Here is a 12106-nt window from a genome sequence, read left to right as displayed (position 1 = left end):
TATTTTGATATATCAAAAATACTGTCTCTCATTTGGAATTTTACACCATAATCTCAGTTCTCCCACTTACTGACTAACGCGGTAAACTTTTACAAGTTCCTTCACCTCTTGGTGCCACTGTTTGTGAAACAGAGACACCGATAATGTCCACCCCCCCAGGGTTGAGAAGATTGTGAGTCCGCATATTACGTGACACAGTCTGACGCGTACCAGCGGCTCTCTGAGTATTAGTTAGCATTATGGCTTTGACTCCTTGGGACATCACCTGGTCCAGTGCTTCACAACCTCATCTGTCAGGTGTGGTGAGTGCCTTACCTGACTGCAGCATTTCTCAGTGGACTATGCATTGTCAGAGAAAGAATGCCACACACATACACACGCACATGTGCATGGAATGCACACTTAGGTAATCACCCACAAAAATCCAGAGAAATTTCTAATTGAGGCAAAGATCCCAGCAGCTTCCGCCACTGCCCAAGGGCGCACAAGGGGACTGCAGTTCCCAGAAGCTCCCTTTCAGCTCATGACTGCCCTGCATCTCCAAAGCTGATGTCCCCATGTAGGAAAAACACACTACCAATCCGTAGGCCTCTAAGAAAGTGTTTGGCAATTGGAGAACTCCGGTCCCCTGACTGGAGGGAGAAGTATCAGCAAAGGCGCCTTCCACTGGTGGACAGAAAGGCCTGTAACATTCACCTTCAAACTGTCTTGCTGCCTACCAGCCTTTGCCTCCCAGAAAGCCCCTGCTTAGGTTGTTTCTAGATTGACAATAATACACAAGGGGTGGCCAAAATACACAGTGAGTGTTAAATTTTTAAAAGCTATCACTGTAGGAGACACAGTGCCCTCAATCCCCTTTGACATGCCACATACACACACACACACACTGGTTCTGACACTTATTCCGTCATTTTGCCACTTTCTGAAGCAATTCTTGAGGCCCTCTTTGGTGTACTTTATGAAAAAAATAATAACAGTGACTGCTGCTGCTGTGGGCCCTCAGAGGGAAAGGCGGGCTCATAAGAACATGACCGTTTGTCCTCATTCACCTTGTTCACTGCATCCTGCACCATGCAACCGTCTGGCTCCACCCCAAAGCCAAAATGATCATGAAAGATACATGGTTTGAACCGATGCAGATCGTCAAGGCAGCCACACCGGCACAACTAAAGACACTCGGGAAAGAGACTTTCCAGAACTGCTTCAGAAAATGGCAAGAAAGACGAGATAAGCGTGTTCAAAGTGAGAGAGTGTTTTGAGGAGGATTCATGGCACGGAATCGTTTACCGTAACAAATTGTTTTTTTTTTAAATGAAAATATTCCCTGTAGTTTTTATCAACCCTTGTGTATGCAGGGCTTGCTAGTAGGAGGTGAAAAATAATTAGTCGCTGTTAGTATTGTCATTAAGACCCGCGGGGCTTCCTCCGTTCTGAAAAGTAAATACAGGATTTCCTCCTCACCAGTAGCAGCACCCCACACCCCACGAGGGGGCAGTGACTCCCAGGCCCTTATCTGTTCCAGGTGCACGACATGGGGAAGAAGCTGGACTTCCTGGTGGAGATGCACGTGCAGCACATGGAGAGGTTGCAGGTCCGGGTCTCAGAGTACGGCCCGGCCAAGGGGACTTGCTCGCCAGCTGCCGGGGAGAAGAAGGAGGACAGCAGGTATTCAGACTTGAAAACCATCATCTGCAACTATTCCGAGGCGGGCGCCCCCGAGCCTCCCTACAGCTTCCACCAGCTGCCCATCGACAAGGTTGGCCCCTATGGATTCTTTGCGCACGACCCTGTGCACCTACCCAGAGGGGGAACCGCTTCTGCCAAGGCCCAGGCTGCCCTTCCTTCCTCGGCCAGCTCATATGCAGAAAGGCCCACGGTTCTGCCTATCCTGACCCTGCTAGACTCCCGAGGGAGCTTCCCCTCCCAGGCTGAGCCACGCGGCCCCTGCTCTGAACGCATCTCGCCGAGGCAGAGGTGCAGCCTCACTCGGGACAGTGACACTCCCCTGTCCCTGATGTCGGTCAACCACGAGGAGCTGGAGCGGTCCCCGAGCGGCTTCAGCATCTCCCAGGACAGGGATGATTACACGTTCGGCCCCGGCGGAGGGTCCAGCTGGATGCGAGAGAAGCGCTACCTTGCAGAGGGTGAGACGGACACGGACACCGACCCCTTCACGCCCAGCGGGTCCCTGCCCCTGTCGTCCACGGGGGACGGGATTTCGGATTCCATATGGACCCCTTCCAACAAGCCCACCTAGCGGGGGTCACTGGCTGGCTCCTTGCGATGTACACAGACTTTGTACAGCCCCCTGACTCAGCCTGTGCGTCCAGCGGGGACACCAGTAGCTGCATCGAGTGCATGCGCGTGCGCAGGGCCCGGCCAGAGCGGGTTCTCCCGCGTCCTTCCTCCCCGGTCACCGAAACACAGCCGCTTCCTTCTCAGCATGGTTTGCATGACGCAACACTGTCTAAGTGGTACCGCTAGTCTCCTCTAGGATACACATCTATCTGCTGTTCTTACTTTCAGTCGTGACTGGACCAGTACAGGACCAGTACAGGGAGAGATTACGGACGAGCCGCGCTGTTTGTTTCTTTGGTTGACTGGTTATGGGGTTTTGGTTTGGTAAGCAGAGAATATAGTTTAAGTTATTACCCCCCCACACACACACCATGTAAAATATTCCAGGAATTAACTTTACTAAAGCAAGTAACTTTCTCAACAAGAACACACTGCATACCAATGAGGCTGCTGACCGATTGAACACAAGGGAAGGCACAAGATAGCTCTTAAGTCTCCAAAATCAAGAAGTTGAAACTTATTTTCTTAACGAAGAGCCAGAAGAAAAAAAAAACATTTAAAAATTCTCAAAGGGACTTCACATGCTCTGCCACTGTCCCGTATATGTCTCAGTTTCCCTATCTGTAAGGGTATTGATAATCCCTGTTACGGCATTTCACATGTATTATAAACCGGTGGGGAGACACCACACACACACACACACACACACACACACACACACACATGCCACAGACACAAACACAAAAATTAAAATAGTTACCAATTTATGTAACCAAAGACAGTGAAGTTTACTAGCAGCAGGGTGGCCCTCTGGGCAGGACCCAAGTTCAGTGTCTTCAAAACAAGGTCCCAACTATTAAAAAGAAATGAGGTTCCAACTCATGTTGCTCCCTGTGTATCCATGCAAAGCAAAACTTAGAATCAAGAGGGCATGCAGAAATTATCTTTTCCAAGTTTTTGTTCTTAATGATGAGAAATCTTAGGCTCAGGTATAGAGACTTACCTGAGTCTACTCCATGGTGCCGTGGAGAGCCAGGACTCAAAGCTCCTGCCTGCTGCCTTCCTCTCTGCCCTGCTCTCCTTTCCTCACACCACTCTGCTGTTTGCATACTGGGACCCAGAAATGAAGGCAAGATACTGGCACCCTGTGTTGTGTGGGAAGAAATTCCCACAGTCGATCTAGCAGGAGAACGTGTTCTGTTAATGTGAAACATGCTTTCTTGCTGCATTACATTTGGGACCCAGAACAAATAGTAATACACCCAAGATATATCTGTCAACATGCAAATAGGCAAACTTTCCAAAACCATCCACTCTTACTCCACCAGATTTTGCCAATGGAAGCACCTACACTACATATAATTGTGAGATTTTTCTGGAGTGTGAGCAGACATGTGGCATGCTCTGGGCTGTAGAAGTGTTTGTGTTAAGCACAAGCCTTGCTGTGGCCTCTTAGGAGATATTGCTACTTTCTGAAAACTCTGATGGGAAAGACTTCTGGTAGTCTTGGGATGCAGTCAGTAAATGACATTACTCTCATACTCCGTGAACCTACACTGTAGTGGTGGTGGGTTGCCATGGTGACCGTCAAACAGATCAAAATGGTCTAAGCAAATATCTACATGCCACTGCCATCAAAATTCTCCCTCACAGTTTTGTCAAGATGGCAAAGCTAGATGGCAAACATCTAGTCGATGCATTCATCAGAGTCCTGCCCTGTGTTGGAGACAGTCTTCACACATTGGTTCCTTTTAATTCACACACCAGTGAATCTTGCACAAAAGACTAAGAATACCATACTCATGAAGGGTTGGCCCCTGACTTTAGAAACTTAAACCAAAGCCTGAAATCTCTGAACAAGGGCTGGTGTTGTAAATGATAGAAAGGAGCTTGACATGCAGCATCCCATGGGTATTGACTGGTAAGTCCAAGTCAGGAAGTATGCAAGAGTCATCCTACACATTGGACAAGAAGCCCCTACCCTACAGTTTTCCTCATGACTTTTCAGCAATTGCAAAGGCAAAGGGCATGGGCCTTTTGGTCCTCATCCCCCACTCCCATCAATATGGCTTCACTACTGCCACTGGGGCTGTAACCTAAGAAACTGTCCTATATCTTTTCCTAGGGGGTTGGGTCTTGGCCCTGATCTTCCTGGGCTCTTTATCCAGAAACCACTGTGCTATCTATCTATCTTACATCTTCCCAAGTTATTGGGAACAGAAACAAAAAGAGAACACAAATCAAACCCTGCACGTATATACCAATTATTCTTTCTAATGTACTAATATTCTTGTGGAATTCAAGAGCAGTGTTTTACAAATAGATCCGTATTTCACGACTTCATTGAGGTTCTTGCTCAAGAGTGAGATCTTTTTATTCCCATGCTGAAAATGTTTACCATAGACCTAAAATTAGATACACTACTTAAAGTTCTTTTAATAACCTGCCAAAAATGGTAGCTTGTAATACTTTTCAAATGATAGGCAGGAAATACAGTTTCCCTGATGATTACAAGGTTATAGCAGGAATTGGGTTTGTGTTGATTTTCCAGCATCTAATGAGTTCTACTCATCAGTGTGGACACCGACAAGATACTTAGCTCATGAATGAATGATCAGAACATTAAGAACTGGTTTTTCCCATCTAGGAAAACAGAAGACAATAATTATCCTTTAGAATAATTCTGCTTTGACATTTATTTTTTTATCAAAAACTAAATTCTAGAAAAATAAACCAATCATACTCAGGTTGCCTGCTTACCAATATGACTGGCATTGAAGAAGCATGAGCTTGGGTTCGGGATTCAACATGAGCAACGGGAATAAACAGTGTGTGCTTCACAGAATTTCTCTTCTCAGATAAAGAAACCACATGATGAATGAATCCAACAGAACAGAATCTAACAGCATGCCCCAATATACACTGGTAGTTCCACAGTTGTCCAAAATATCACTGTAGTTTGGGCCAAAACCCATGGAAATACTGACAAATTAATCATATCATAATAACTAGGAATGATTTTCTCAGGTAAACTGTGACCCTGTTATAGTGGTATATATCTGGTTTCTGAGTGTTATATACCATTACAAATTTAAGAGGTGGGGCAGGGATGTAACCCAGTGGTAGAGCCATTGTCTAGAACATATAAGGTCCTGGATTCTATCCTCAGCACTGCAAAAATTAATATATCAAGTAAATTGGACCTCAGTGGTAGAGCTCTTGCAAGGCCCTTGAGTTTGATTCCCTAGCTCCACTCCCAAATTAAGAAGTCATATTTTAACAAGATAAAAATGAACGAGATATATCAACTTATTAATGTTAGGCAAGTGGTAATCTTGTGGGCTGAGAAAAAACTATTTGAAATCAACTGTGAGTTTTAACCATCAAATCATAGCACATAATCAAACATCAAAAGTTTAGGAAAGAATTTTTGAAGTTGCTAGCAGTGGTGGTACACTCCTATAATCCAGCACTTGGGAGGCTGAGGCAATAGGATCACCATAAGTTCAACATCAGCATATACACCAAATTAAGAAAGTACTATATTGGTTCTTAGAACTTAGAATTCAGACTTATTAGTCATGACACTGATACTACAAACTTCTAGTTTCATGAAAACATACATACAAAACTCCAAAGAATAAAGGTCAAAACAAACTAATTAATCAACAATTATGCATCTTTTTCCTATCTTCAGGCAATTCCAGACACTGTAAAGAAGTAATTACTTGTAGAACAAAACTAATATAATGATCTACTCAAAATTTGCCAAAACCATTTCATAATTTCATGATACTCTAGTGAGATTGTAATAAAGAAAAATTCATGTTTGTCATTTGACAAGATTTATTAAGCACCACCATTTACAAGAAACCATAAAGCAGAAATCCAGAGATTAGAAAATTCAGTTTCTGCCATAAAAAATCTGGTGTTAGAAGCCCCATAAATGTCGTAGGCCCCTTCAACCTATGTCAGCAAGGATGAGAAATGTCTTATTTCACCCGGTGGCCACCTCTACCAACAGGAATGTTTCTCAGCTTGGAAGCAGTTGAAGGTTCAACACTGAAGAAAGTGAGAACGAAAATGTTCATCAAAATGTTAAGGATCCCATCACCCCAGGGAAGGCTGAATTGGTTGAATGAGGACTTTGAGTTTGGTTTCAATGTCTTGAACTTTAAAGTTTTGGACTTCTTGGTGCAAGACAGTATGTGAAAAAGGTCCTTAGGCAAAACAGATTTCTCCTATCTAAATTCCTGCCAAGATGGACACCAAGAGAGTTCTACTGCATTGTGCTGACCAAGAGAAGCTGTGGTAAAAGTCATGTCACAGCATCTATTTAAAGAGAAAAAGGCCACTCTGCCTGTGAGGACCTGTAGATCCAATTCTTTGGGGGAAAGAGAAGAAATTTGTCATGGTCTTAGAAGTCAACTACACTCCCAACAGTGCTGCCAAACACACCTTGAACTCTTCAAACCTTTGCCATCTGAAAGATGCCACAGAATTGCCCTTCATCTTTCCTGATGTCTAAGGCACCTAGGACTATAAAGATTTTCTTTATTTCCCAAGCCTTAAGGCATCATTAGGAATTTGCATTCACTTGTCCTTGAAAGCTTGCTCATTTCAGGATGAACTCTCTAAAAAGCTAAATCCTCTTTTAGCATCCAAACTACTCAACTGTGCTGGGGTTACTGACATTGCACCTTGCAAACCTAAACTATATGCCTCTTCAAAAAAGTAGCAGGTAGCACTTCACAGATGCTCCAGTTGACCATGTTAGGGCCTGATTATCTGCATATCTCTTGTGATTTTTGAAAGCCAGTATGGCAGTGTCAAAGAGATAGGATTTAGAGATGACTTAGAGACAAAAATTGTACTTGGAGACATATAAAAGCATGTGACTCTTCTGGCCTGTTTTGAAGTTCAGATGAGACTATCTAGATATAAAGCCACTACTATAGTGACTGAACCATACTCGGGACTAATTTTCATGTTCCTGCTTTATAGTATGTGTGGATTCCATTGTCAGTTGCTGATATTACTTAACTCTAGACTTACACCAGAAAATATTTTTCAGAAAAAAAGGATGATTGAGATATGATCCCAATTATTACATGATGAAATCAAGCACTTCCACAACTAAAAATGATTACTCTTTCCATCAAAGTACAGAAGAGAAGGACCGTTGCAATGAAGAGAGAACAGGAAGGTTGGATCCCGTGGCGGGCCTGTGGAAGCCCCATGGGACATAGCCATATGTTGCACTATTTTCTCAAAGGATGATTTGTAGGAGGTAAAGCCCAAAAGGAATGGTGAAACATGAAAATTTTGTTTTTCCCACAAGGCAAGTCAACTCTGGCAGGATGGCTATCAGACAACACCCTCACAGCGAGTAGGAGAACTTACAGAAGAAAGAGTTTAACCCAGCTCATATCCTCTCAAGGCTGGTATACGTCCACCCTCTAACAGCCTCACGCATCCCTGTAGAAAAATTGTGACTACTGTTGTGGCTTATTATTATTGATGGAAGAAGACATAATTTCATGAACCTGAGATGTTCAGAAGAAAAGGACACCTTGATTGTCCCGAAGAGCCAGCCCTCTTTTTAAATCAGACAGCAGAGTTTCTGAGTGCAGGGAATCACAGTTGGTCTCTTGGTGATGAAATAAAGCAACCGAGTAGCAGATTAAATCTTGAGCCCAGATTTCTCAACTCTTGGTCCAAATGTGCAACATAAGTGCTACTTTTGAGCTCAGAAAATGAAAAAAACAAAACAAAAAAAAACCTTTCAGAACCACTCAAGAAACTGCTAAACCAAACACCAAACACGTTTTGAAGAGTCTTCCCTTCTCTAGGATTTGGATGATGCTTCTGTGTCTTGAAACATGATAATGTTCCTTCTTCCAAACTATAGCGGCTTTCAGAAAGCCCAAGGAAACCCTGCTGATGCTGGATGCAGCTGAGAAAAGAATTCAGAAGACAAGCCCTTGATCATGGATACCCCTACTCTGCGCTCCTCTGGTCACTTCTATTTTAGCCCTCCCTTGTCCTGCCAAGCTTGGAATGATTCACTTCTATGCTCCATCACTTGGATTCACTCAGCTCCAGAGTTAGATCTCAGGTTGTAGTCTCATCTCTAGACGAGCTGAGCAGAGCTGCCGCATGGGTTTTATTTAAGAAAATGGGATATTATATTGGGGCAAGCTGTATTATATTAGGACCCAACTTGCTGGTCCTACCAAAAATGTCCCTTTGCACTGGGATCCCTGGATCTCCCCTGAATACTACCTGGTGTTGCTCACTTTGTTCCAGAGAAGCCCCAAGTACTCTAGAGCCTTTTCCAAAAGCTATAGAGAAGGAAACAAGATTCAGTATCAGAGGTCTGATATTTCTGTGACTCAAATATTAGTCCGAGAAGCAACAGGCCTCTTTGGCTCAAATGAGGCTCTCTGTTGGTGGTTTCCACTTTTGTTTTGCTGAGGATAAATTTGCCAGAATTTGGCAGGACTCCCTAGTGGCCCTTGTTAAACTAGTGGTAGGGTATTTAACTCTCCTGGGTCAGTCTCAACCAAAAGCCCAGAGTCAAAAAGAAAGACAGTCAAGGTCTTGGATGGCAATAGTTGACCCAGTAATTTTAGAAACTGTCACTCAATATATGTCTTCTTCCTCCAAATAGCACTGTTCTGGGATTAAACTAAATTTCAAGGGAAAATAATGGAATCGATAATGAAATAGTCTGAGAATGGTTTATAATTAATCGGTCAAGAGCCTAGCTGGTGCTTAGGAATATATTTGTAATTCCTCTAATGTTTGTCAAATGGGATGCAATTTGAAACCTGAGAGTTATGAAAACTAACAGCCTGTTTTATTTCAATGTTCCATTCTCTTCCTCTGTCTACAAGGTGGGGGGTCAGGGAAGGGGAGAGAAACTTATCCTAAGCTCTCTTTACAAGTGACGTATGACATTATACTGCTTTCACTTGACTGTCCCATCTTCATTGCAAACCCATGAAGGAAATGTTATTGTCTGCATCTCAGAGCTAAAAGGGAAAAGATGTTACCAAAGGTCACATATTACAAGAGGAAGAGCTAGGGTTTTAACCAAAGTCTTCCCAGCCAAAGCTTATTCTGTGTCCCAAGCCTCCCAGATCAATAGATATATTCTGAAATCATGCCCTGTGTTTTCTCACAATGCCTGGCCTTCCTCTGTCCAGCTAGCTTTAAAGTAAAGTGATCATAGACCTCCAAATTTCTGGAGAGAAGAGCAACAGCCCAGTGCTGGCTATTGCACTGGGCTCTTGAGTGAGTGGTTTCACAATCTAGCTGTCAGTGGCAGAAAAGGATGCCACATAAATTATTCACCTGGTTCATGTTGGAATCCATTAGCTCTTGGAGTTTAGTGACTGCGAGTAATCCTACAAATGCCCTTTGTTCTTTGTCCCCAAGGATTTTCTGTCATTGTTTTTAACCAAACTAGTTCAAATGTCTCCGAGTCTCTGCTGACTCTGGTCTTTTGTCGCTACACTGAACATTCATTTCAGGGCTTTGAAATCCTACAGAAACAGTTTAGTCTTTATAAGTGTTCTCTGGAAGGCCAAAGGCTTAGAACAATAGTTTCTCTCTTTCTCAGTATTAAAAGATCAATGGAAGCCAAACATATTTGGTAATGGGGTGCTTCCCTACTCCTCTGAATACACTTCCAAGGGACAGAGGTCAGCTCTGCCTTCCCATGTTCCTCTGAGGGTTAAGATTCCAAGTGCTGGGCAAGTCCAAGATGTGGGACCACTCTTCTGTCCAGCAGCAGACATTTTGCTGATGGAGAGGTAAGGTAGGCTTGGCCATATCTTGGAAAATCACCTTAGAGAGGCATTTGCCAGTCCTTCCCCATTTTAAAGAGAAAAATAATCTCCATCTTGCTTCAGACGGGATAGGACTATCTTTTCCCCTTTTTCTAATGTTGCAATGATGGAAAATACCAATCATTGAAGAACAAATTAAGGTTTTCTGTGATGTGAGCCCATTGTATTTGATTTTGGGTTGTATTTTCTTTAACCCCTTTTTATGGCATAGAATTCTGGTGCCTTGGTCCCTGGATTTGTCTCCATGCTAAGAGTAGGCTTTCTTCACATTCTGGCTTACACAGGAACACAACTATTCCACAAGTGGCCTTTAGTGCTCTTTATAATATGATTTCCTGTAATTTTTAAACTGTATGTATAATTTATATTCTGGCTCTGTCCAATATTTGAACAACTTTAATAGGTTGATTTCCATATATATTATGCAAACAATTCTTACCTGATTTTTTATGTTCTATCTTAAAATAAAATACTGCACCACTTATTAATAAATAGACATTTCAATGATTATATGGAGTAATGTTATTTGCTTCAAAACAGCTTTATGAAATTATTTTCTCTAGGATAAATAATACTGGCTGCTGCAACAGATAAACTTACAAATATCAGTGGCTTAACACAACAGATAAGATACCTTTCTTGCTCAAACCACAGTACAGTGAAGATTAACTAAGTACCAAAGACGATGTTTGAATTTGGGCTACTTCTGTCGTGGACTCTGGCATGCTGGGGTCTTCCACTTTAGCCAGATCAGGAAGGAGAAGACAGAAAAGCTTTACCAGGGCCAGGGACTTACCTCACTAGCTTTGTGCCTACCTCAAAAATGGAAGGTCATGAGTTCAGTCTCCAGTACAAAAAAGAAGCTACACCAGTTTCTAACAGCCTTGGATTCAGTCACTCATTGCTTATATTCATATTGTCATTGGAAAACTCAGTCACGTGATATCAAAAGCTTGCAAGGGGCCCTGGGAAATGTAGTCTTCATGAATGCTTTGTATGGGTTAAACATACCACTTTTCTCACCACAGGGATATTATGATTGATCCTACTGATTGATCCTACTGATTTCTTGTTAATATAGAATGATGACAAGATCTAATAAAGCATAGTTGCCCAAGAACTAAAATCAATAAAACCATAAATTCCTCCTCTGCATCACTAAAGTTACAAGTATACAAGTAGCATTAATTTAATTGCACAGGATTAGATGGAGTTATCTCCCTATTAGAAGTGTGCACTTCGAGGGCACCAACCAAGAACATATCTTGAGTATTTCATCAGTATGATCTGGAATAGTGGCAATCTAGTTTGATCTCCTCATTGTTTGGATGTTGGTTGTAATCTGTTTTTCTCCCTCTTCTAAAACTCAATTCAGTTCTGCCAAAGAAACATTTTATTTAGAAAATATTAGTTAGATGTCCACCATGTGCAAGTATTGTAGGTATGGTGTTTCACAATTTAATGGTGAAAATATATTGACCCTCAGATTTTTCAATTCTGTAAGACTTGTGCTGAAGGATGGATATAATCAAGAGTCCGAGATAATACAAAGAGGCACTGACTGGTTTTAGCGGTATCATATTAAAAGTATCAAAGGAGACTTCTACAGAAAGTGAAGACTGAACTGAGTATTTAGGGCTACAAAGGAGAAGGGAACAGGGGAGAGAGGCCTGCCAAACACTGGGACAAGGAGGTCAGAAGTCCTAGAGGCATGAAACCAGGTCAGTTTTGTTTGAAGGAAAAATTGCCTTCTTGCATTCTTGTTGTCATGGTATCTACAGCTTGTGGCAAACAGTTCAATCGTGTGTGTACCCCTAGGGAAATAGTGACTGTAAAGAGGCTAGAGTGCTTCAAATTAGGATAGGGAGAAGGGTACCAGTCCAGGAAGACAAGGCCTTGAGGGTGCACTGCAGCTTCTGGAAGTTTCTATCCTTAAGGTAATCACACATCAG

At 42.6% G+C, this 12106-nt stretch overlaps 1 protein-coding gene across 1 annotated transcript in view; it reads left to right on the top strand.

The window, feature by feature from the left end:
- The window catches only part of Kcnq3 (potassium voltage-gated channel subfamily Q member 3), a gene marked incomplete at its 5' end in the record, with an annotated part of 298267 nt that extends 287637 nt beyond the window's left edge, over nucleotides 1-10630 (top strand). Inside the window, one exon of the mRNA XM_010629624.2 lies at nucleotides 1523-10630. Within this exon, the coding sequence (XP_010627926.1) occupies nucleotides 1523-2257 (735 nt within the window). The remainder of the gene's footprint in view (nucleotides 1-1522) is intronic.
- Between the last annotated feature and the right edge of the window lie 1476 nt (nucleotides 10631-12106).

This window comes from Fukomys damarensis, unplaced genomic scaffold (genome assembly GCF_012274545.1).
Source record: "Fukomys damarensis isolate Sample0158 unplaced genomic scaffold, DMR_v1.0_HiC HiC_scaffold_5, whole genome shotgun sequence".
NCBI lineage: Eukaryota > Metazoa > Chordata > Mammalia > Rodentia > Bathyergidae > Fukomys > Fukomys damarensis.
Note: the sequence above shows the minus strand (reverse complement) of the source record. Positions and strands in the feature narration are given on the sequence as shown.